The sequence below is a fragment of the Patagioenas fasciata genome, chromosome 2 (assembly GCF_037038585.1).
Source record: "Patagioenas fasciata isolate bPatFas1 chromosome 2, bPatFas1.hap1, whole genome shotgun sequence".
Classification (NCBI taxonomy): Eukaryota; Metazoa; Chordata; class Aves; order Columbiformes; family Columbidae; genus Patagioenas; species Patagioenas fasciata.
Genome location: NC_092521.1, coordinates 125,489,868 through 125,517,028, shown reverse-complemented (window position 1 = coordinate 125,517,028; position 27,161 = coordinate 125,489,868). Strand labels below are relative to the sequence as shown.

Below are 27,161 nucleotides of genomic sequence, written 5' to 3'. Positions count from 1 at the left end.
CGGAGGCGTGGGGAGCGTGAGGCGGGTCGCCTCAGAGCGCCCATGGCGGCGGCCGTTGGCTGCGGCGCGGGAGGTGCTGCCATGGCGCTCTCCGCGGGGCCGCTCAAGGTCTGCATCGTGGGCTCGGGGAATTGGTGAGTGCGGCGGCAGCCGCCCCTGAGGGGGACTGGTACCTCAGCGGCCTGATCTTCCCTGCGGCCGTGCTTTCCTCCGGGCCTTGCTGTGGTTCCCGCAGCCGGAGGGTTTGGCGCCGTGGCCGAGCTCCCCTCAGGGGTGGCGGCGGTGAGGGCAGCCGCGCCCCGGTGCTGGTGGCGGAACGCGGTGTCGCCGGCAGCAGGGCTTGGGCTCTGGCGGGTATTTGGGCGTGCGGGTGGGCTTGTCCAGCCCTCGGTGTCCCTGGGAGGCAGAGGTGCTTCCCTGAGGTAAACGGAGGGAGAGGCGGCAGAGCAGAGCACCCTGTTCTGGCGTGCTTGGAGGGACCCATCTGTTCCGTGAAGGGCTTGTTTTAGGATATTTTTAACCTGGTATTTGTTGTGTGGCTTTTCCGATGTCAGGTGGCATAGACATGAAATACACTGATGATTTTTTTTTGTTGTTTTTTTTTTTTTTTTTTCCCAGCGGGTCATTGCTAACTAAGCTGTAGCAAGTCCCCTTCTCTCCAGAACCGTACAGGGTGTTTCCAAAAGATGGCCCCAATTTGAAGTTACACCCAGAGACTTTTTTCTTGCGGGGATATGTCAAAGACTGTAGAGCATTTATAAAAAGGTTACTAAAACTTGATAACTCATCACAGCGTTTCTAAATTTTTGGCTAATTGTTAACATGTTGCTACCGTGAAATATACTGCTTTGAAAGTGGATTAATCTTTTTCAAACACCCTGTAGTTTGGGAGTTCCTAAGTTACCTGTTTTCCAAGGTAGTTAAAAGAAAAGTTGCTAGGTTATTTGAAATACATTTTTTTTCCAAATTGATTATGCTGAGGCACCCTGAAGGCTTCAGACAATGTTTTATTGCTGCATCTATCACTAGTTTATGTTTAGACTTAAATAAACTTACTGTTATGTCCACTGAAAGCAATAGATTTACTAATCATTGTCCAAGAGGAATATTATGTTAATAATCCTTTGTCTCCCTTCAATTTCTCTGTCGTTCCTGAACACTGTTTTTATCTGAGGTCCCTATTTACAATGAATAAGTTAACCACACTGTATTATATAAATATATCTTTACTGTTTATCACTTCAGTTACTAATGCTAAGCGTGATTTTTTTTTTTTTTTTATAACATAGTTTTTTAAGACATTAAATCTAAACTCAGTGGAGTTTGGTGTAGAGCAGGGTACTGCATTTTGTTAAACAGAACTTACCCGTCTTTGGTCAAAGTGATCTTAGACTTGTTGCTCGCCCCCCACACCCTCTGTGCAGATGGCTTTTGGTGCTGTTTTGCATAGTTAAAAATACCAGCAACTGCCGAGTTGTGTTTTTCTTTGTGATGGCTTGTTGAGGGAATGGCTGACATTTCATTGCAGCTTGTGAGATGAACAGGGAGGTACTGTGCATTGCAATATATGTCAGAAGGAAACTATGCAGTTAGACCTATCTTTTAGCAGTATTGTTGTTGCCACTCTTCCGTACTTGAAATCTAGCAAAAAGTTTTTACAGGACGTTTGACTGTGTTTCTTGTTTGATTCACTGCGAAAGACACTTGCAGAGCAGAAGGATTTGTAGATGTTACCTGCTGGCAATAACCACATAATTGGATCAGGTGAATAAAAAGAAAAGCTTCTGCCTAATGTGATGGATATTTGCGTGGCAAAAAGCCCATATCCGCAGTGCAGAGAGAAACAGATAATGCTGTTACCAGGCATCAGCTTTTTTCTTTCTTTTGGGGATAAATGGATTAAAATAACTGATAGCTTATTTCCTGTGTCATAGCAGTGTGCCAGGTTGGTTTTTTTTTTCAGGAAAGCAGAAACCAAAGTAACCAAAATTTTTAAATTGCAGATGATTTGACTTGCAACAGTTTTCCCATCTTCCCCCCAGCCCCAACCGCCTAATGTTTCTGAAAACAATAATTCTTGTAGAAGTAGGTGATTTCTTCCTCAAAGTCCAAGGGATAACAGACACCAAACCCTGACTGCAAAGAGCACTGTGATTTAATAGAATATGCCACCATTGAACTAAATAGGACTTAATTTGAATTGTGAACCTGTGTGCATGTAAGTGTCTTTTAACTGGGGTCTGTGGTACTAAAGTGGAAGTGTTTAATGCTCAAAAGCAGGTAACTAGAAAAAAGTTGAAGCACTTACATGCATCTTATTGGTATGTTTGGGTTATATATTTTTGAAGCCTGGATTATGGGAATGTGTGACTGGTATTGCTTAAATTGTAAGCATGTAAGTAGTTGAACTGAGTGGTGTTTGGCATCTTCAGCAGTTTGGAGACTGAGAGGTTTTGTGGTTCTGTGTGCAGTGATTCTGTCCCACAAGTGCCAGTAGCTGTATGGGTGTCTTTGGCTTCTCACAGCCCTTTAACCTATATCTGGGATGAAAAAAAAAATCACTAAAGGAGCTTGGCACAACAGCAACAGTTTAGGAGGGTTAAACCAACCACCTTGGATGATAAACTGCTTCCAGTCAGACTTGCTTGGTCAGTTTGCTACAGGGAAGGTCACCTCAACAGTGAAGTTGACTTGGCAGGGGTCACTCAACACCTGATGGAAGATCATGGGACAGATGGCTCACAAGGCATAGAAAAGCAGGAGCTGTGCTTTTTGCTGGCCTTGCCCACTTAGAGTTGCTCAGCTGGGGGATAAGTGGTTGTATTAGGATCTTTAAGATAGGGACTAAAATAAACTTTCTCGAATGTGAAGAGGGCACTCCTTGAGAATATGTGTTAGAGCCTCAGGATTCAAGGACAGTGCCCAGATTCAGTTAAAACACTGAAAATGCTGCGTTGGACGTGTACTATAGTGTGTTCTTCTGATAACGCTTCCAGGGTAGGTTAATTAGGTGTGCACCACCAGGATTTATACCTGTTTTGCCAGAACCAGTCCTTAAGTAATCTGATCACTTAACTTGACCAGAAACTGTGGAGTTTGGGAATAGAGGGGAGGTTACCAGGACAGAGGGGTTTATACACCTGGGAACTTGCTGTAGAAAAGTGGGAGGCAAAACTTGGGGCTTAACTGAGGTGGTTTATAATGGCAGAGCTAGAATTAATGATATTTGCACTTGCATATTGTGACCACCACCAGTGCTGGTATCAGGGCAAGTTCAGGAGTTTCTGGGGTTGTATTTCATTTTTGAAGTCCTGAGGGGAAAGCAGACCAACTGTGACACAGGGTAAGAGTAAAAAGTGTATATGATTGTATTTGGGGATAGCTTTGCTCATTGCCAGGAAGAGAACTGCTGTTTGGTATGAAACTACCTTGTATTACTTGAATAGTGTTAACCATCCCTCAGAGCATGTCAGGGTTAAGGTTTAGGAGGGAATCTTTCACTATTGTTTTTCTTGTGTAATTGAGCTGCTGCAGGCACCAAGTCTTGCAACCTGGTTCACACTAGAACTGTTATTGCTAGGAATAAATTGACAATAATTCCCATTCCTTTGCCCTGTGATGTGTCAGGAGTACACAAGATGAGCCAGGCGTTCCAGTAAATTATGTCAGAGTACAGACTGAGGAGTGTTGAGACACAGAAGAGAATATAGGCTTGCTTGTTGGATTAACAGGTATGGGGAACTGTTTATTTCACCTTGCATAGAGCAAACAAAGACTTGGTGTCAGTTGACCTTACTTAATTCAGTCCTGCAACAGTTGTTGCAACATAACAGAAAACGCGGAACCAGAGAAGCCAGTCAGGAGAATCTTCTTGACTTCAGGAACTAAGGCTATACAAATCTCCACTTTTTTAATATTACATTCAAAGGCTGAAAAAAAGACAGCTAAGGCATTTAGGTGGTAAATAGTAGTGGAATTAGTGTCTTGTTCAAGTAGTACATGCTGCTAAACTTGATGCTGACAAACTGAAAATCCTGGTCAGTCGACTGCTGAATCAGTTATTTCTGTCTTTCAATACTAAATACACAGTGTAGGTAGTGAAGTTTAAAAGTGAAGACAGTGATTTGTCAGGATCCAGACTTTGTACATAAAACTGCAGTTGTAAATGTGCTTTTTGTTCAAGGAACTAAAAGTACTTTCTGAGGAACACATACCTGTGCTGTGTTGAATGGGATTCATACTGTTTGTGTAGATCTGAAATCTTGGGTTTGAGCTGGTGAGTTGTCTAACACTGCAGCAGAAACCACTCTGTGTGCAGGCAGATCTAGAATATGAGCTTGATAACAGATGGCTGACAATGGTCGTTTCTGTATTGTCTTCTGAACCCATGGGAATTTGTAGTGTGTGAAGTGCTATTAGAGAAATAAATCCCAGTCTTTTGAGACTTACAGTTTTACGGTCTAACTGAAGAAAGTCTGCTTAGGATGCTGTAATTTTTTCTGCCACTACTTAGAAAGTGACCTTAGGCCTGTGGTAGCACATGTCTGTAATATAGCAAAATGAGTTGTGCCATACTAAAAGCTCTTGGAGCAGAATGTACCTATTTGGTTTAGTTCCCAGCTATGAGTTTATTACAAGCAATGCCTATGATAAATTTAGGGCGTGTGTGATTATAACTAGGTTTGTAAAATTAAAGTGTTCTGACCTGCTAATAAAGCATGCAGTTTACACACAAACACACACATGTAACCTTCAGATTGGTGACTGTGTATTTTTTTCCACATCTTTCTAATATTTTTTTTTTGTCTCCTTAGTAGGTTATTAGTAATTATCAAGCTGCCTTCTTGTCCCAGGAAAGGAAGTTAGGTTAACAGGCTTTATGAAATTTTATCTTTTCCTTCCATGGAGCATTCAGGCTAGGAATGGAAGGTTGCATTTGTTCTACTTCTTGTATGTAGCTTCAGTAACTCTGATTAATTTCATTGTTGCTTAGAGATTTGAGTAGCAAAATTGATCACTGTCCTACAGGTTTCACTGTGTGCTGTTCTTAGGGAGAAAATGAGGCTAACAGCATTGGAGTTGTCTGCCTGCAAATTCAGAGAGTGATGTTGCCACAACTGGATTCTGTGAGGTTGGCAGCATAACTATAAAGCTTAGAACTTATGCAAGATATAGATGCTTCTTGGCTTCTAATGCATATCAGTATTGTACAGCAATTGATGAGTCAGTCGTCTTAGGAAAGAAAGCTCCCATTTCTTAAAGGTGAAAACGATCAGTTTTTTAAAATGGAGTATGTCACTTTTACCACTGCTTTAAAGTTATAATCCATTTGATTTCTGGAAATACAGTAACCCAAAGTCTCACTGGATAGCCAATGAACAGACAAAGTAAATAAGGATGTTTTCAGTAAATGCTTCGACTCTACCTGCTCTAGATAAAATTGAGAGAAAGCAGCAGATGTGAATGACTGGTGTATTTTTCCACTTGTTTTACTATATCAAAAATGGTACATAGTAACTGGGCCAATAGCCTGTGAATTTCTGTTTATTTTAAAGACAATTCATTTTTTTCCTGGAGCAAAATCATATTTTTTTTCAGAATATTTTCATTTTCTTTCTTGCAGGGGTTCTGCTGTAGCCAAAATAATAGGCAATAATGTAAAAAAATTGCAAAAGTTTGCTTCCACAGTGAAGATGTGGGTCTTTGAGGAGAATATTAATGGGAGAAAACTGACAGATATCATCAATAATGAACATGAAAATGTAAAATATCTCCCTGGATACAAGCTGCCAGATAATGTGGTAAGAATCAGAAGCTAAATTCTACTTATGGAGGAAAAGTAATATTGCTCATGCTGTGAATGAAGGTATAAATTTGTTTTAACACCTTTAGGTTTTATAATATTTCAGACTCTATGGTATTTTATTTTTGAGGTCAGAGATTTAAACAAGTAAAATTATGCAATTATGCAGGTAGGTATATCCAACGCGCACACTTTTGTTTTTTTTTCCGGTCTTGCTACTGTCTTTGTTACCTCAGCTTCTGTATAGGGAAGCAAATGGGAAAACAAGGGCAAGATAAACAGATCTGTGAGAATCGAAGGAATTTCAAGTACTCTGAAACTCTTAGAAAGTATTAGAGGATGAGAATCAGATTATTTCTCAAGCTAACTGAAATCTGTTTGCAGTTTATCTGGTTCTCAGTTGCATTTCAGCTGTGTGCGATCAGAGCAGTGTGTTGGATGTAACACTGCCGGGGCAGAACAGTGGGACTCCGCATCTATTCTGTGTTGGTGTAACATGATGCTGAGTGGGCAGGTGGTAACTCTTGTCCCAAAAACATTATGGGAAGAGACTACAGCAGCTGACACTTCAGTGAGGATTTTGGGCAGGAAAATCATGAACTGCTGTGCATGGAGTTTTCTCTTAAACAATAATGCTGAAATCCCATTTCCCCAGCCTTCAGCAAGTGTGGTGTTTCCTCTACCTGATGATTCAAGTTTGTTCTATTTATCAGTAGGCTGAACTTATTGCTGCATTTTAAACCTGAGTCTTATTTTCAGGTGGTCATCAAATGTTAGGAAAAGTGGAGTTTGGCAAGTGACTTTAAAGTAAGTCGCCTTCTTAAAGGGTAAATAAAGTCTATGAGTACAGAGAAAGAGAATATAAACTAGTTGGTGGAAAAGGCCTGGAGAAGAAATTTGTATAAGGAACGAAGTAAATGAACTACTTTTCTGCATGCAATAATTTATAAAAAAAAAATGTAATTATTTTATCAAAAAGAAGACAGCTTATTATTTTATACTTCCTTGTTTGAATGTTACGGAACATTTTGAATTTTTGTTGCACTAACCATGATTGTGGCTGTGAAGATGCTCCTTTCAAGACATAAAATAGATTGTTTTAAAGCTTAAATTCTTTTGCTTTTCTGAGAAGTTTGTTACTGCTTATTTTCAGTGATGAAGCACAGTAGTTTGTTGCATTCAGTATAAGACCAAAATGTGCTTTTACTTACCAGATAACACTTGTGTGTAGTGTTAATTTTAAGAAGTTATGTGGCCTTTCTCTCCCATAACTACACAGGTTGCTATCCCAAACCTTAATGAAGCTGTACAGGATGCAGACTTGCTGGTTTTTGTCATTCCTCATCAGTTCATTCATAAAGTCTGCGATGAAATCACAGGACGAGTACCCAAGAAAGCACTCGGTATAACTCTCATAAAGGTATAGTAAATACTGTGCATTAATAACTGAGAATGTGTCATGGAATCTTGTAAAACAAGATGGCTTGATATTTTGATATGAAAAGTCTGTTTGCATTCTTCACTTGATTGTTCCATTAAACTTTACTAGATGCAAGACTGGAATTTGTCTCAGTCATTAGTGGATTGTTATGCAGTGTTTTATTTTACACTAGCACTTGCAGGAAGAGGAAAATGAGGCTGTTCACAAGACTTTTTAAAAGAGAGAATATGTTTTGCACCAGGAAGCTTTCCAGTCTTTTGTTGTTTCCAAATGCATCATTAGATGAAGAACAGAGCACAAGCATAATGCTCTGATTGTTACCGCACGTCCCACACGCTGAGTTGATCATTTTAAGAACTGCTGAGAGAATTTCATGTGACTGAGAGGATAGTGCTCTTGTTCATGTCAAATATGTTGCAATGAGAGTCTGTTCAGCATCGCTCAAAAAGACTGCTTGAGCATAGGAAACAGGAGAGGTAGAGGTGCAGCAAGTGTTTCACTGGGCTGCTTGTAGTTTTGGTGGCAAGAGAATTTTTAAATGTGGGTGGGCTCCTTTTTTTCATTTCTGCGTGTGTTTAGCTGCAAAGAATAAGGTGTTCCCACAAGATTTGAAACATTCTGTTCTGTTGTTGCTTTGTACTTAGTTGAGAGTAGGCTATTTTCTCAGCACACATTCCCCTGTCCGCTATAATTTTTGGAAAATAATACATTTATGGATCTGTGCTTGAACAAAATTCCACTGTCACTGCTTACTGCAAGCTTGTCTCTTTAGTTTGGCTAACTAAGACCATCAAATCTATACTTTTTTTTCCAGTGCTGACTTAATATCTTGCTGAGATGTATGACAAAATAATGCTTCCCAAGTGCACTTGCTACATTTTGTAGAAAAACTTTTCATATTGTAGAAGGATAAAATAAAGCAATGTTAAAAGAGCTGAATGCCTAGCATCAAAACCACACAACTGTCCAAAATGCCTTTAAGTTTATTGCTTTGAAGTTCTCCATTTGTGCCTCTTTCTTCTGTAAGCTCGAGATAAACCTTATTCTCCCTTAATCTGCTAAATGTGGTTTATGTTCTCACATCCTTAGTGATAAAAATAACTAATGAAATTGGTGGAATAAATGAGGATTATGTCAGCATATCTATATTCTGTGCTCTGGGTATTGGCTATCAGTGCTTTAATGGAGTTTTAATTAATGGCTATTAATAATAATTAAAAAAAAAGATGGATACTTAACCTAAAAAATCCAAACCCCAAATGAATGGAAAAAAAACAACAAAACAAAAAGCTTGTAAGTAAAACAGTGACACCTGCCATGCAAAGCAGAGTTGGTTAGTAGGCAACTTCCCATGTCAGGACACTGCGTTAGTAAGTGGTCTTTTGGAAGAAATGGTGTGAGGTCCCTTTAATTTTTTTTGTTTTCGGAAGAATGCAAAGTACATGTTAGCTTTCATGAAAAGGCATAACTGTGCATACTTTAAAGTATAATTTAAGAAAGGGCAGAGATTGAACACAATAGTAGCAGAGGCAGGAATCTATTCTTTCCTCTAATTTTGCAGCTTCTTTATGCATGCTGTTTTCATCAGTCATATTTTTAGTGGTCTCATTATGCTCCACAGTAATGCTATTAAAGTGGCTTGTGTTAACTCTGGCAGTTAAAGTGCGGTTCTGCTCTGAAAAATATAATTAGTGGGACATCTTGTTTCTGTGCTTTCTAAATTGTTTGGCAAGTTATCAGCATGTCATCTTTTAGTCTATTTATCCGTTTATTTATTTGACAGTCTAATCTTCAAGCAGAGCCTAATGTCCGATAATAAAACTCAGTCTTTGGGAAATAAAGACATTTGTCTGATGGTTGATCTGCATTCCCATTGCAACATTTGCAGCTCTGTTACTTCGCATAAGTTCTGATCACCGGTGTCTACGGAAACCTAAAAAGTTATTATGTGGGTGTGGGGCAGGAAATGCATACAACTTACAACGCAGTACAGCAGTGAGCACAGGCAGCAGGATAGGTGGAGATCACTCAAAATACTCTGCACCAAGCCTCAACATCAATCTCATTTTCGTCTACCTATATAGAGGCCCCAGGAATTGCTCTGGTACGCGCGTTAGGACGCAAGCAGTAAGACCTCAGAATTGGACTTGTGTTGCCTGGGCATCATTGCTGCCCAGTGGAAATTGCCATGTGGGATCCTTGGTTTGTGGGGAAGGAGGGGTGTTTACTTTTTCTCCTGTCATCTTGTCATTCAGTGTTGGATTTAACTCTACAAGAAACAGCTGCAGCTCTTGTTGACTTTGTCAGAAGTGCATCTCTTTCACAGAGGGCTGAATTTGGCACCTAAGCCTGTCTGATCTCCTTTCACTTGGATGAATAATTGTTGTGTACATATGCACATTTTTGGAGTTGTTCCCAATGTGTGTGTGCTTTTCTGTTTATTAAATGCCTACTTAAGAGAAGGGGTCTTGCAGTTATTTTCTGGGGACGTTTTTGACACTGTGAAGGAAAAATACAGCATGCATATGTGTGCTTGCTTTCAGATTATTTCTGTATGGCTCATTAAAGATGAAAAAGCAGAGCTGTGGATTAAATGATATAGATTGAAAAATAATGCAGAAATCCAAGCACTGTTGTCTGTAGTTTAATTGGCTGGTTTTATACAGGCATTTCTGCATGTCTCTTGATTGCACCACGTTATTTAAGGAATAACATCTCTGCTCTGTGGAAATATAAATGACCACTTGCCTGCAAGGTCACTATGGGCAACATACAAGTGTGTGTATGTGTATCTGGAAGTAGTAAAGGATAACACTGCCTTTTTGCCTTTATGTCCCAATTCCAAATAACCAATCCCCTAAAGTACCAAATCCCCCACATTAAAAAACAGTGCTGTGTAAAAGATGGTATAGTGTGGGAAAGAAAGGCCATTTCAGTAGCTTGTCTGCCTTGCTGCAGTTCTAAAAACTCAAAAGGAGTCTGCATTTAGCAGGCTAGGAGAAGAGGATTTTGTGAGAAGAAAGTGGTCTCATTTGGAGTTCTTGGTTCAGGTAATCCAGACTGTCTCCTCTATTGCAGCATTAATCTCTGGGGTGATCTTTTCTAAGGTCCTATTTCTACCCCTACTTTCAGGCTTTGTAAAGAGTATATTATAAATACAAATTAGAAATATCTCCAGAAGTTAGACTATTCTTTGTTCAGCTTTCTACATATCTGTGAATGACTGGTCCATTTGTTGTAGTATTCAAAATTATTAAGCTGGGTTTCTACTAATAAACTGTTGTTGGTATTGTATACTAGGGAATCTGTCTCCAATATGTCAGTTCAGATACCACTTCACAAAACAAGTCATTGGGATTTTGCTTTTTGAGTTTTGATGCAATTTTAAATCCAAGTACAGACTGATTCACAAGTAATGGATTGGTGATGCTTCACTGGTATCAGTAAGGATACACTGATAGTAAGCAGCTTTGATTCTGAACTACAAAGCTGAATTTCAGCACTTCTTAGAATCAGGGCTTTGATCAGGAATGGAATAAAAACTGTTAACATCATCTAGAGCAGGGGTGTCAAACTCATTTTCACCGGTGATCACATCAGTGTTACGGTTGCCTTCAAAGGGCTGAATGTAATTTTAGAATTGTATAAATGTAGGAGTAGTTGCATTTATACAGTCCTAAAATTACATTTGGCATTTTGAAGGCAACCGTAAGGCAAATGTGGCTCCCAGTCTAGAGTTTTATCCTAATTCTTAAAGTGCTATTGCCTATGAAAACCAGAAAGCTTGGAGAGGTCACAACAGCAGTGGAAGTTTCATTGGTAGCAAGTCTGTCATCTTTGGTCTCTCTCTGAGTAGGCCTTGTTGTAGTTCTCACCCACAGACAAGACTAATTATGATGTGCTTTCTCCTTTATTGTGTCTAACGAATGGCTTTTTAGTAATTCCATTTAATGTTGACTGCAGGGAATAGATGAAGGCCCGGAGGGACTCAAACTGATCTCTGATATTATTCGAGAGAAGATGGGAATAGACATCAGTGTGCTGATGGGAGCTAACATTGCCAATGAGGTGGCAGCAGAGAAATTCTGTGAAACCACAATAGGTACTGTTCCAAGTAATAAGAATATTTAAAACATGCTCTGTCCTCACAGTTGCACACCAAGAAGCTCGAGTTTTATAGTTTTTATCATTAGCTGGTTGTTATCAGAAACTGTTGGGTTCTTCTTATTTCAGTGTATAATTTCCTACAATGTTTACACTTATAAAAGAACTAGAACAATACCATGAATATAGGGAGAGGGAGGAGTACAATTTTACCTAGTCTCAGTATGGTTGTGATCTTAGCAGGTGAAATACTAAGCATGCTTTTTATCACCCTCAACATAACAAACAACTTTGTTTTATTACTGTGCTTAAGATTTTTCCTGGCTATACATGGCTTTATATGGATAAATGGTTATATATTCTGTACCTCACCTCAGGCGCTCTGGTCACAGATGGTACCTTTATGCATGTTTGGGTTGTTCTTTTTCTTTAAGGTAATTTCTAAAAATAATTAGTTCCCCCAAAAGCTAGATGTTGTTTTAATTCTGTATAGATGTCTGCACACCTTTGCAGCATAAAGATGTGCCTAGTCCTGGATTTCACAGTGTCTAGCTAGGGGGGTTGTATGTGTGTATTTGCACACATAGTCATACATTATAGCAAAGAGTTCATGTTATTTTTTCTGAATTATTTTTTTTCCAGTTTCATGTATTTTTAGCTTTTTAACCTCTCATTAACAGTATTTGCATTGAACTTATTTTTGAGTGGTTGAATTACCTCTTAGTGCTTAGAAATATTTGTCAGTGGCAGCATGCTCAATTACTAAAGCATCTTTGACATGCATTTATCAGTAGGTGTTTTTCTGGAATGCAGGGCTTGAAAGTAATTGGTAGAATTGCACCTGCTATATTTTTAATTCACCTTTGTTTTATTATTAACTGGGGTTTTTTTAAGGAGAATGATTTTAAAAAAGAGTGCAGAGAATTAAAGGAATTGTTATTTAGAATCTGTTGCTGAGCAGACAATGAATTATGAGGAAGTCCAGAAAAACTCAGTGCAAAGCTTTTAAGTACAGTGTAGACATGTCCTTAGTCACTTAAAACAGGAGTCTGTTTATAGTGAGGATAGAACAACCTTACCTCTCCTTTTAAATATTTTGGCTTGCACAGGAAAGGCTAAATAACACCCAAATAAATTATTCACTTTTAGCCTGCCTTTCTCTCTCTCAACAGGCAGCAAAATCCTGGAAAATGGCCTTCTCTTCAAAGAACTTCTGCAGACTCCGAACTTCCGAATAACTGTGGTAGATGATGCAGATACAGTTGAGCTTTGTGGTGCTCTGAAGGTAAGATTAACAGACGGCAGTTGTTAGACAGATGGAACGGTGATCCTTGTAGAGAAAAGAGGTTATTTTCATTTAGAGAATTAAGTTCATTGTACTTTATATAATTTATAAAACTACTATGTAACATTTCCAAAACAACCAGCTGGGAAATTAGAGAGCAGCATGTTCTGATAGTTTGCTTTTAGACCTTCATCTCACCATCTCCCACATCTCTTTCTACATCTTTCACTTAGGGTACACACAGTATTGAAACAACTGTTGATTTCATCTAACTGATCAACATCTTTCTACACCCATTTTAGTTCCCTTTTTCTTTTTGCAACAGTGTGCTCACAAAAAGAAAGGGAGAATGGAGTTGGCATTAATCCTTTGTGTGGGCTGAAAAATTATTCCCCTCTTCATTGTCTTGCATATCGTGGGCACTCTTGTGTTTTCTATTTTGTGGACATACGCTGCACAAGCTTCATGTGGATAACGACATACAGAAATGACTTGAATAGGAAAAAATTATTTCAGACAGTTACTTATCTGGATTTTTTTGGTAACAAAATGGATGCTGACAGGAAGCAAAGGCTCACTTAAACATATTGCTATTTTTTTTCAGGTTAATTTACAGGTCATTTGTAAACAGAAGGCATTAGTCACTTGGAGCCCTGGCCAATACTGCCGTAGTTCACGTTATCTGATAACTATCCTGGAAGCATTTCTAATAGCTGTAGTGGTTTAGTACATAATTTGACTTTTTAATTTTTTTACTTCTCTGATAATTATTTTGTATTACTTTTTTTTTCCTCTGTTAATCTACGTGTAAACTACACTATTAACTTGCAAAGCTACCAAGCCAATGAATGATGTCTTTATGCTAAGGAGTTCTGATTCCTGCTCAGTGGGAGGTACATTGATAGCTATAATAACATAATTTTTGGCATACTGGTTTTCTTGATAATTTTGAGAGATGTCGTATTGGAAGTCCTGAGAAGGAGGCGGTCACAGGGCTGTGCACTGGGCTAATGGGATTCACTTAGGTGTAACATGCTTTAGAGTTATTGTATTTATAGCAATTTCTCAAAATTGTGGAGCTCATAATTTGGCTCCACAGACACTGCTTCAAAATGCTATGGTGATGTGGGAGGTTAGCAGGAAAGAAACCCCTGTGTATAGAGCATGAAATTAGTGAAAAGGCTTTACAGATTTATTTTTCTTTGAAATTTGCTTGGCCTGATGGTTTCTGGCTAACTTGATTGATAGAGGTGTTCTGTCTTGGGTGACTTCTACTCCAGACAGATCTTGTGAAAGGGTGCTAGAGATGAGTGTGCCCATCCAACTGAGCAGCTAGTCAGCATCCACTCAAACTCTACTATAAAGGTCCAAGTAGGCAAGATACCAGTTATCACTTTGGAAGTGCAGAAAAAATTATATAAATTGTTATTCTTGACTTGCAAAGATACTGAGGTGAAACTTGTGTATTTTCTTTGTAGCCTTGTTTTGTTCTTCTCTTGTGCTTCATTATTCAGCATGCATCCTGCAAACTGTAGTCTCTAGTTGCATTTCTAAAAAGCTGTATATATTCTGTGTGCTATGGTCATTTGGTGTTGATTGCAATATATTTTGTTGAGTCGAGACTTCCAAAGAAATGCATGCTATGAACTCTGAACAAGAAGTGAATTAAGGATAGATTACCTTGTTTAAAAATACTATGGATTTCTTGACTGATTAAAAGGCATGAACTGGTATAAATGGCATAGATCATTCATGCTAGTATAGGTGATGTGTTTTAAACATATGGTCTTCCTTAATCTCAAGGAAAATTTTATTAAAATAATATTTTTAAGTTTTTAATTTAAAACACTTTCTAGTTTAATCTTAAATCTTGTGCTCACAGCATGTTAATAATTTTCTGAGCTGTTTTTAACTCAAACATTGCAAAATTTTATTAATGCATTGGGAGCATGTGTGCCTCTGGAAGATAATAAAGTAAAATTAAACAGACTGGTTTGTTTTTATTGCTGGTGTAAAGGAAAATGCAAAGCTCAGATGTGAATAGTAAACTTAAAACTTGAGCTTTTTTTCTTAGAAGGTGTGCATTCCTATTATTAGGAGAATTGTTTGCTAATAGTAACAACAAGCCCTTTACTTTTTTACAATTAATCTGTTAATCTTTGTAATAAAAAATGTGAAAAATAAGGATCTTCTCGTGATTGTTTTCAGGGAAAAATCTGAAGTACAGCTTCTCTCATCTGACAGTTACTTTCTTAAACTTGGAAAGTTGCTTCATGAAAAAATAGTAAGAATTGTCATTATTTGACTTGCTGGAAGGAGGAAATTTCTACTGCAAAAGATGAGTGTCATGTTGTGTGAAGAGACAGGTATAAAAAGAGAAGTTCCATTTTTTCTGTAGCAGCGCCAATTCAGGATGTCAGCAAGCTACAGCATGGAGGACATAAATAAGCAAGCACATATGCCAGTCCAGACTGTCTTTTTGGACGTGGAAATAGTAAAAGTAACTCTTGTAGTGTTATTTAAAGGATGAGAAATTGTACACTATGAGAAATAGTATATTCTCCCAGCTTCTGGATTTTTCTATAAATATCACCTTCGGAAAAGGAGACTTTTCTGGTATTTCTGGCATAATAGACTAAATCTTGTTAGAAATCTGTACTTACCTCATTCTCTTATTTCTGAAAGCCTTTCTAAGCAGGAAAGATTTTCAAACTGGATGGTTGGGAAAAAATACAGAAGGGTAACAGAGTGCTCTGAGCACAGCTTTCCCTTACAATAATGCTAAAATAATTTTTTATTTGGCATTTAGTTTTTGAAGCATATTTGAATTCAGACTGTAATAATAGGTATTGCAGCTGGTTGATCGTGAAAGAACATGTGCTTGATTGCTATTTATATACATAGAAATGCATAGATATATTGAATATCCACTTCATTTACTGTATTTATTTTTTGTGACAATTGGCTGATGGAGACATATTGAAGTATAGAAATCAGCACAGTGAAACTGCAGTCTTGCGTCAGCTTGGAGGCTGGCTGAATAGGCAACGGCTGTCACTTAACAAAATCTGATGATACTGAGGAAAAAAGCTGTCTACGGTTACTTGTTTGCTATATGAACAAAAAGCGCTTGGTGTGTTCTTCTCTATTGGGATTTTTTTCTTTCGAGAACTGAAGCATATTTCACATTTATTTGTTGACCTTTTCTAAGGTTTGAGGTCAGATATTTAACAAACTTCTAATTTGGACAGTTCAGTTTCAGGGTGTCTAGTTGGCTTTAGAGGCAACCTGACCCCACTACCAAGTTCCAGCTGCCATTCATCAGACAATGAAGGGACCTTTGTAGGAAGTACTTAAAGGTTATGACAGTGCTGTAAGAGCAGTGTGTGCAGACATAGGGATGTGCTCCTGGATGTGATACTGCAGAGTAGCAGATCTGAAGTCATCATTACTGAGGTGTCCTCAGAGTCTGTAGTGCCTGTGTCAGCACGTGGTCTTACAATCAAACCACACAGGCGTGAGGCAAGACACAGCTGGTGTATGAACCTTGCAGTATAGTTGAGAGGCAATATAAACATCGGTAGTTGCGCTCTGGGTGTAAACTGTACTGGAATCACTTACCCAGTGCAGCAGTGACAGGGATGAATGTCAGTGAAGAAGTGAGAATCTAATCTCTGGATACAGCAAAATGGCCATGCTCCAGCTGCCTGATGTATTTGTTCAGGGATCTGGAGAGTTAAACTCCATCAAGTGACAGCAGCCAAGGACCGAGGCGGAGGTGATGGTGACTGTAGGAAGGAGAAGGAACAGCAGCTGTGGTTGCCTTTCAGGTTGCTTCAGGCACATCTCTAAATCTTAGGGCTCCAGCTTAGCCTTAGGCAAAGTAGTAAGAAGTATAATAATGATTTATTGTAACCCAGCATTATTACTTACAAAGCTGGTCCTGCAAAGTGTGTTTGTGGCAGTCGCTGTTGAATAGACAATCTAGGTACTGAAGAAGTTGATTGTGGTAATTATTCTTTCTCGAGATTAAGTTGACTTTCAACTCATTATTTACTTTCAAGTTTGCCAGGAGCAAGCAAGCAGTTTATGCTAAACCTCTCTGACAGTCCTGCTGATACTATCTTTGATTTGTTGAATCTTCATTTGACCTCTCTTAGCCATGATGTGAAGCAAGGAGCTTCTCCAAGTTCATGTGCCAGTAGGAGGGAAAGCAGGCTGTGCTGAGCTGTGACATTACCTCAAGGAAGGCTGGATGTCCCAGGTCAGTTAACATTTCTGCTCAGTTCTCTAATGATCCATTTAATTATGGAGAGGTAATGGTTGCCTCAGAACTGGCCTCTGAAGCTCTCTTCATGAGCACTCCACAAATTTACTGTAGACTGGATATTTCTGAGCACTGACTATGTAAGAGAACAATGTCAGCAAAGTCTGCAGACTTGTTAACCTTGGTTCCTTGCATTTGTGACCTCTGGCACATGTGCAGCAGGTCATGGGCAAGTAAAAGACACTTTTTCTCACTTGCTCTGACACGTACTGAGAGCACTGCCTGGCATCAACATTTCTTTTCTGGAGTATAGATTCACTGTCCTGGTGATAGAATGAGTTCAGTCCTTGCTCATGTTCTAGAATAACTAGGACTAAGACTAATGCCTGCTTCTGGATACCAGACCAGCTAAAGACTCACCTCTTATTGCAAAGTGTTTTAGTAGTTTAACACCATATGCAATATAGAAACATCCTGTGTGTCTTGCTTACAGGATGCATGCTTTCATGCAAAAAGCTGTTAATGCTGAGATGGGGGAAATGTGTTTGCTCAAGCATGAAGTAGTTTTCAGAGCTCTGAATCCCTCAGGCCAAGAGGAATGCTGTGTTGCAGTAATTTCAGGGCTATTGTGACAGTATGTTTGAACCTTTGGAACAACAGATTTGTCTGTAGGCTAAAGTCACCATTGCTTATTATGCCCGCAGACCCCCATGTTGTTGTATGCAGATGCAGTCAGTCATTGAGCTCATGAAAACGTGGGCTCTCTCCTCGTGCGCAAATGTATACCCATCGCATTTGCAGGAACATTTGTAACTTGAGGTATAGGCTTTGACAGTGGCAGTGTTCAGGATCAACCATACCAGATACAGAAAGATGCTTTGGCCAGATAGATGTGCGATTCTCCCCCTGCCCCCAGTCTGCTTTTCAGAGGATCACTGTAGTGGTAGTGCCATTAGGCTCTTGTGTCTGAATTTGTATTTTGCTTCCTGAAACAAACTCAACTTAGTGCCTGCACCCAGAGATTGCAAGTACCAAGCTGCCTATTTTGGTCTTGTTTTGCGCAGAAAGATTACTCAGTCTCAGGTTTTGTGAGATTTTTTTTGTTGTTTTGTTTTTAAAAGGACTGGCTCGTCTTTCAGTAAGGTGTAACTTTCAATGTGGTATAATTCAGTTCTCTACAGTACATTAGACACAAGAGAGAAATTCTTCAAGAATTTAAATGCAACCAGATGGTACAGCTTGTAAATTCATAGTCGTGGCCTCAGGCTTATGTAGACCAGGATATAACAGTCTCCTAGGTGTGGGTGGGTATCTAGAGCATAATCAGTTGTCTTGTTTCCTCATTATTTGCAAACTATGGGTAAGAACATACAATGGGGACATTGTACAAACAAGGAGCTTAGTGTTTCAGAGTTAGACTCAGAACTTCCCTTCTTCCCTACCCCTCATTCCTTAGAAGTAACTAAACTTGGTATGACTTAAAACATTTCTGTTGCTCCAAAGACAAACATTGCAAAAGGTAGAAGTAGACTACACTACCATAAGCCAAATCATGCTGCAAATTGTGATCAGGTAGGCTGCTTCAAAGTGGGAAGGAAAGTCAAAGCAGGCAAAGCTGGAGGGAAGGGGAAGCTTTAGTTTTGGAGTGTTCAAGAAGTACATGGAAAAAGCCCAGAGGTTGTTCAAAAATGTTTTTGTTTTCAGCTGAGCACTAAACACTTCCAGACTTCACGTAGGTGTAAATTGCAGTTAAATAGATCATCCTATCTGAAAACTTCTTAAATATCTGTTTGACTTCCTCTTGCTTTGCCACCAAATGAAGAAATATTGCTTTGGGAGAGGTGGCTGATGAAAACAGACCTTGACTGAATCATCACAGATGATCTAAAGATGATCTCAGCTTTGAAAGTCTGATCATCTTTTGCTGCTTCAGGTCTGATGTTGTGATATCTGTCTGCAATTTTTAAGGTCACTTTTAGACTTCAGCTAGTTGCTCAAAAAGCAATAACTTGTCTGCTGACCTCATTTGATTGAGAGTCAATTGGCCACACAGCACTACAGCTGCCTGCAGTTTTTTGTTCTCACAGTCCAAAAAACCAAAACAAAACCAGCTGTTAACCAGCTTTTTGCTTTCATTAGCAACTTCAGACTGTTGCTGTTTCTTTAGCAACAGGTAAAGTTGGTTTGATAGGTTGGTTTTTTTCCCTGCATGAACTGCTATACGAGGTGCCATAATGTTGGTTTTCCTGTGGTTTCTGTGCTGTTGTTGCATTCAGAAAGGCATTACTACGTCTATTGCTTCATTGTTTGCTTTATTGGTGCATCAGAATGCCAACTCTTGAAGTGTTTTGGTTTTTGGTAGGTTTGGGGTTTGGTTTTTTTGGTGGTGGCAAGCTAACCATGGCTAGTCTCTGACTCTGAGGCTAGAAAATAGCTTTTATAGTCACTTGACCAAAACATATCTCAACTAATGTCTATATTTGTAAACCAAAGAAGGGACTGTATAGCTGATTGTTCACAAAGAAATTGTATATTCTTTGTAGAAAGCTGTCACCAGGTCTAAGAAAAAAAAAATTGCTTAGGTGTAAGGTCTTCCTGTGTCATGAACCTTCTGGAGACCCTTGATTAACTGTTACTGTTACAGGAACTCTGCATACCTAAAAGGGCTGAATACAATTAGCTTCACTGAATTTGGTCGCTTAGTATATCAGTATGGAAATCAATAAATGTTTCTTAGATTCAATATTACTTTAATCATAAAGAAAATATAGATAAAAGGGCTGTGGGATGTCAGTCTAGCTTTACCCCTTCCTCAGGGCAGAAACAATCTAGATAAAGCCTTGTTTGGGTGTAGTGTAAAGTGTTTGATAATAATAGCTCCACAGCCTCCAGGGCAGCTTGTTCCAAACCTTTAACTATGCTTTTATCGTTGGAAATACTTAAAAAATATCACAAGTCTTACATTACTAAGGTTATCCCATAAACTCCAAAACCAAAACAACAACAACAACAATAAAATAAAAAACCCCATATCTTATATTAATAAAGTATTTGCAGTTCTTAATGACATGTGCACTCTGTGCTTTAGTGTTTTCTAGGATTCTGTAAGCAATAATTGACTCATTGCCCATTTGTTTTTTCTCTTCTCGTTAGAATATAGTGGCAGTAGGAGCTGGGTTCTGTGATGGTCTTTGCTGTGGTGACAATACCAAAGCTGCCGTGATTCGCCTCGGCCTAATGGAGATGATTGCCTTTGCCAAAATTTTTTGCAAAGGACGGGTGTCTACTGCCACTTTCCTGGAGAGCTGTGGAGTTGCTGATCTCATCACAACGTGTTATGGTGGCCGGAATCGACGCGTAGCAGAAGCATTCGTTAAAACTGGAAAGGTATGTTACTTGCCTGGCGATATGTGTTGTTGCAAGTACTAGCACTCCTGGTTTGTTGAGTAATAGTACAGTTGTCTGAGGCTTGCTAGGTGTACTGAGTGAGTACTCAATTTTGAGTGTCTTACAAGGCTAGAATGAGTGTAAAGGTGTTAGAAAGGAAGGGTGATTAAGAAAAAAAAAAGAAGCTGGAGGGATAAGATGTTGGGAGATGCAGATTTAAGAAGGAGAATATCTATGAACGAGAATATAGGAGAATATTGTATATGCTTACTCAAGTACACTTCTGAGAAAATAAAAAAACCCTCCGTAACATCATCTTTTTTCCATCCAGATGATGTTGGCAAGCTTATGAAAACTTTATCATAGCTCTCATTTTCTTCCTTTTTTTTTTTTTTTTTTTTTTTTTCCCCACTCCTCTGCTCTTTAGTCTATTGAGGAACTGGAGCAAGAAATGCTGAATGGTCAGAAACTGCAAGGGCCACAGACTTCTGCAGAAGTGTATCGCATCCTCAAGCAGAAAGGAATGCTGGAAAAGTAAGTAAGAACAGATAAAGCAAGTTCCACATAACTCTTTTCTTATCTCCGTAACTCTTTTTCCATCTTTCAGTCTTGATATCTTCATGAAGGTAATAACCAAAAAGAAATTCACTGTAAGAAGCATAGCTCAATCCCCAGTTAAAAATCACAGAGAGAAGTGAATAAAAGCTCAAAATAATTTTGCTGTGGATAGAGCTATAGCATGACATTAAATTTGTGAATGCACTTCTGTTTACAGAATGTATTATTGCCTCCTGCTATCACAGAAAAGCAGATGCTTAACATGTGAAAAGAATAAAATACATGAAAATAGAAGCTGAGCTTCCTAAAGAAACCTGCAAAGAGGCTCTATGGCTGATTTCGTAGTAGTAAATTCATTGCTTATCTCCAAGGACAGGATCTTTGTTATTAAGGATCTGTATAGCTGAATAGAATGTCTGCTTCTGTCCACAATGGTTCTTGCTTAGATACCACAGTTCTCTTTCCTGATGTGACTTCCAGTTTGCTATAGGATAAAACCTGCCATCTGCTTGTGCAGGTCAGGTATTTTTTTTGTGCTATGAAATTGAGCAAGTTATCCTGGCTTGTTGATTTGTATTCAAGTCAGAACACGTACAACTCCTAAAGCCACACACGCAGCTGGCTCCTTGTGATATTAAGGGATGCATTAGCTTTACCTGTTCCTGTTTGTAGAGAAGGTAAAATCAGAAAATGACTGCCAGTCAGAAGACCAAGCCTTGTTACTTTGTAAGTTTTTAATGGATCAACTGCGTTGAGTTACTTATTGTTTTTAACATTATCTTTTGGAGTATCTGTCTAAATTATCCAAGTCTGTCTCTGCTATGTACAGTAATTAAGCTAAATGCTGAAAAAAATCTAATTAAAATGTTGGCTTCAGCCTTTGCTGTTTATGATTCCCTAAATGAGACAGGATGCTGTGTTTGGGGTTTTTTGTTTGTTTGTTTGGTTGGTTGTTTTTCCCTGTTGTATCTTACAACAAATAGAGTGCATAATAGAAGTTTGGGTTGTGTTTTTAATGAAAGATATGAGAACAGAGAGTTGCTTATTTCTGTTTCATATACCAAAATCTATATGTGTCAGTTCTTCATAAAAGGTGTCATTCAACAAGACTTTTGAAAGCAACTTTAAAAGTGTTTTTCAAAAACTATCTTGCTACTGCTGTAAAACACAAAACACAGTAAAGAAGCCATGGTTTCAAAGTGAAGAGGTAAGAGTCTAATGAGAGTAAAATTTCTTACTCTCATCCTACAAAAAGAGGCCCAAGGCTACATAGAAATATGCAAAAGTCAAAGTTCAGTAAAAGAGCCTTGATAGCAGGGTTGATGCCTATTGATATTTACAGTGCAATTGTTTTTTTCATTTCAACAGTTGAAGAACTAGCCCTCATAACGTGCTCAGACATAAGATGCATTTCGAGTTTGCCAACCATGAGCCTGCAGTCAGCCTCGATTCCGCTTTCCCCGTGCAAAGTGGGGCAGACCTGTGCACTGCACAGCAATGTTCTCTGGGTCAAACAGCAAGACTTAATGTACCAAGATGTGGTTTGCAGTAGTGGTACTTCTTCACTGAGAAGTAACTGCCAGTATTGTATCTAAAGCTGTGTGAAAACCAGCTTTTGCTTCAGAATGTCCACATGTTTTGTGGCCACGTCTCATGCAGGCATAACAAACTTTATTTTAGTGTTTACATTTAAGTTGTTACAGTAAAAGCAAATTCACCCCCTCCTGGCCCAATATATTATACAAAGTAAGCAATAAGTGGGGCTAGTTAATGCAAAATTATTTGTGTAAATGTTTGTTCTCCATATTTTTTAAGGGTTTTGCAACCTAAACACTGTAGCATTGGATTTGAAAGAGCAGCTTTGTGGCTACATGCTAATTTTGGTTCCACCAATGAAATAAAAACCAAAAATCAAGTCATTTGGATTGATCTCAGATAGTTTGGGTATTGCTGCTATTTCTGTCTTGTTTTCCACAAAAGTAAGGCAGAAGAAATGGATATGCGTTTAGTAGCAAGACGTTAAAATGTTTCAGATAAAAATGAAATTCTACACTTTGAATTGAGCACTTGTAATAAAAGCCACAGAAATCACAGAATCACACACAGAATCACAGAATGTTAGGGATTGGAAGGGACCTCGAATGATCATCCAGTCCAATCCCCCTGCCAAATGATAGACTAAATTCACAAGCATGTCCATTCCTCCACTTTTTTCTCCTGGTAATGCAAAGTACTGCATTCAGCCAAGTACAAATCTTGTACGTGTCCCTGAGAACACATTAGTCTTCAGGCATAATGGTGCTCTTAGGTGGCTCTTGCTTCTCTTGTGACCTCTGGTTTGTTCCAAGGAGCCTCATTCAGAGCTGTGTGGTGATACCAGAGTTACCTGAGTATAACACCTGCTTGCAGAGTGTATTGGCGAGCAGATCTGGTGCTCAGGACTGGTTGAGGGTTCTGTTCTATCCTGCAGTTGTGCGTTACAGGTAAATCTTCATAGTGACTGATGGGACTGCTTTTCTGAGGAGAAAGCCCTAGTCCAGATGTATTCTGAATCACTTGGAAATTAACTGTTTCACCATCTCAAATGCTCCTTATTTTTTATTTCAATCAAAATAACACAGGGTGCTTGGTGAGAATTTATAAAAGGCTGGAATGATATATTTATTTTGGTGAACAGATAATTAGTCCCTAAAATTGATCAAGCTCTGTATGAAAATGGGACTCATCTGGCTGTCACTGTCCAGGATGGACAGAAAGCAAATATATATTTCTGTAAAGTGTCTTGGTTGTAACAAGCCTTCAGATTATCAGAGAAACCTGAGTAATCTGGAGGTTTTTGGCAAAGTGGTCAATTTAAAAAAGAAAAAAGGCAAGATGCTTTTAGTGTATGAAAATCCATATTTAATTTTGGACTCTTATTAAAAAAACTTGCCCTTCAGTTTCTTCTTGCGTCTCTTTGTGTCATAGTCTGCAATTGCATTATCTCTGAGCAATAATTTGATAATACATAACTGATGGACGAGTCATCCTTTCTAACCATAGGTGAGTACTGCTATAAGAAAGATGCAAGTGGTTTTAATTTTTTTAGTTGTACATCACTTAATGGTTGTGGCATACATAATGAATGTTGCAGGCTCTATTATAGCTAGCTGGGCCTCTGAGAGTGACTCAATTTGGAGATGCATGGAGGTTCTCTATTTATCCAGTGCTTTCAGCCCAGCATTAGCACTTGACAAATATTAAAAGAAGTTGATTTTTCATTCTCTGTCTTTCCTCTCCCTCTCGTCACCCCATTTGATTTCTTTCATTTGAGAAAATGTTACAGAAAAAACTTACGCTGTGTTTGCTTTCCCCACTGTTTCCTCAGGTTTCCACTGTTCACTGCTGTGTATCAAATCTGCTATGAAGGGAAGCCTGTCAGAGAGATGATAACCTGCCTGCAGAATCATCCAGAGCACATATAAAATCCATCAGGACGTCATACAAGTGCAGCTTTCTGCCTTTCAAGTTTAGATCTGGCTTCACGTGAATGGATGTATCATCAAGCTTCCTTCAAAACTGCTCACTAGGCGACAGTAACAACGTGAATGTCTCTGGATGGGTATTGGTTTTTGTTATACAGCCTAGTTCGGCATAGCATGCGTTATTGACTTGGTGATTGTCATTTTATTGGCTAAAATACAACTGTTCTAAGATGTGCAATGCAAAAGTTGCACTACATGTCCAGTGTATATACACAAGCGTGCTTTGTGTGTGTTCCTACACCATAAACCACATTGTTTTCTTGTCTCTTATTAAGGCCTAGTCCAAAATCCACTGGACACCATGGGAAGAATCCCACTAGTTTTGATGGAGAATGAATCAGGCCTGTGACCTTGAAATATTAGAGTGTTTCTGTTAGAACTTGGTTTTATTCTGCATACACATCGAAATTTTAACATTTTGCATGCTTACAATTATATTAATTTAAGCAATATTAATGCAAAACAAGTGGCAGCAGTTATTCATGGGGTTACAGGGATATTTTAATGAACTCTGGTGAAGAATCTTTTGACTTTTTTTTTTTTTTTAAGTTTTTAAAGCTGTCAAACTGTTTTGAAACCAACTTCTAAGTGAATTTAAGGTTTTTAATTACACTGTTTGAAACAGAATGTGCTGGAGGGGGATCATTACCTCCCCTTCTGTTTTTTAATCTTTGCATTTTTGTATTTCTCCATTTCTCCCCTGCCATTCCCAGGTGTTAAGCTCTTCTAGAATCCCATTCCCCAAAACAAGTGGCAGATGTTGACCTGGGGATTCTGAACCCTGGAGCCTATGGTTCATTTTAGTGCTGTACCTGTGGTCGTTCTTCACTGGTACTGTTTGGTGGATAGGGAAGGATGCTGTTGGGGTATCCCCTGCTCCAAATTGTCATGCTGTGTTTCTGGCTGAACCATCAGCCACAAAGTGTTGCGCCTCCACAGGACACTCCAAGGAATGTTTGGGGAATTCCCTGGTAGCTCATGGTTGTGCTGTCAAAAGGGTTATGTGCCAGTACACTGACTGCATTCATTTCAGTGCCTGCCAGTGACGGACACGTCAACTGGGCTGTAGTCCTGAACAAGCCTCCCCAGAGAAATTCTGAAGTTACTTTCTCACTGGGCAAAATTTTAATGGGTGCTGGATGAAGTCCTTTATGACCAGTCTCCCAGAAAGCTTCTTAAAGGCATCTGTCTTTTATTCCCCAGGTACCTCAACTAGTTTTTTTTCAGGCACCTTTGCTTTATGAGGGAGGTTGATTTTATTTTTTAGTGAAGAAACTGTTATTTTACGGAGTTTGGGGATGGGGTTAGCTTGGTTGTGTTTTGTTTTTAAGAAGGTTGATGCAAGAGAAGATAGATAAATTATTTTTTCTTGTATACTAAACTCTGTTTTTTTGGTAAAATGTATGCTAGGTACATAAAGAGTGGACTCATTCTTGCAGCTGAGAGACAGGGCTTCACATGGAGATTTACAGAGCTCAACAAGAACGCCCATCCGCTCCGAATATCCACTCCAAAACTCTCTGCAGTATCAGAACTGTTGTTCACTCTTCTAAGTGATGTTTTTAGACAAGAAATCATGAGCACAAGCGCATCCTGCAGCTTTAAATTATAATTCAAAACTTGCTAAAACAAAGAGGATGCCTGGGAATGATTATCTGTACTTAAATAGCCTGGATTGCTGTGAAATAGATCGGCGCTGGGGCAGCTTTGTACAGACAGGAAGGTGCTTCAGCTCGGGTACCATTTCTTGTGCTCCTATAATATTTTGCATTGATTTTTGGAAGATCTTGTGACTGTCATCAGATATTCATCGATGATAGAAGTGATTTTGCCTTATTTCCAATTTAGTGCTAAATATAACAGGTGGCTAGAATTTAAGTAACATCAGATCTCTGTGGCAGTTGTGGAAATCACTGCTTAGACAATTAAAAGGACGTGTTAAGGTTGGCAGCACTGTTACACTAACGCACACATGGAGCAAACACTCCTCATTATTGCATAACTTCCAGTGTTTATGCTTTGTGTTGTTTTTTTTTAACACCAAGCTGATTGACTTTGCCTTTCTATGTGTATATATACATATATATAAACTTTTTTTTACATATAGTATGTAGAACAGTAGCATTTTGTAAGATACATAAAGGGCTATATGAGCTAAATGTGATAAATTAATATATATTTTAAGATTATTTCTTTATTATTCCAATACTGCTTCCACCACTGAAACCCCAAAATCTTAATTGTTCTTCTTTTGTACAGAAGCCTATTCTAAGGCAAATCCATAGAACAGGTTTTTATTTAATCCTTTCATCCAGTCTGTAATTATATTCTTGTTCTTTTCAGACAAAAAGTGAGGTTTCAGTAACTAAAATAATTTATTTAAACTTTTATAGATACTTCACCATTTGCATTTGCTTTGCTTTTCAGTGCTTGAGAACATCAGCTTGGCACTAGATATTTTTTCCCCACTAATATTTACTACTCCTTAAAAGACACTGATATTATTTGGAATCTGAATGATGAGAATCCTGTTCTACAAACACTCTGTTTTGCCTACTAACCAGGATAGTCATACTGAAAACATTAAGCCCTGTGTAAGGTTTTTGCATACAAGGTCATAAATTTGTAACTAATTATTGATTTATGAACATTAGTAATCTAAGGAAGGCACTATCTTCTAATGATGCATACTCAACTTGCCCTAGACATGTGTACTGATTTTTATTTTAAGATTGTGAAGTTATACCCATTTGAAGAGTTAGTAGAAATAAACATTTTTGTCTTGGGAATCA

The 27,161-nt window shown here is 38.6% G+C and overlaps 1 protein-coding gene across 2 annotated transcripts; it reads left to right on the top strand.

Annotated features, from left to right (window-relative positions):
* GPD1L (glycerol-3-phosphate dehydrogenase 1 like) lies at window positions 1-27,161 on the top strand. Of its 2 annotated transcripts, none has more exons than XM_065831279.2 (8): window positions 1-134; window positions 5,624-5,801; window positions 7,083-7,223; window positions 11,208-11,346; window positions 12,521-12,633; window positions 20,054-20,287; window positions 20,715-20,821; window positions 24,213-27,161. In XM_065831279.2, the coding sequence occupies exons 1-8, from the start codon at window positions 43-45 to the stop codon at window positions 24,307-24,309; spliced, it is 1,101 nt and encodes a 366-aa protein (XP_065687351.1). In that variant the 5' UTR covers window positions 1-42; the 3' UTR covers window positions 24,310-27,161. The 2 variants fall into 2 exon arrangements, with proteins under 2 accessions (XP_065687351.1, XP_065687353.1); XM_065831281.2 differs by having other exon boundaries at window positions 38-108.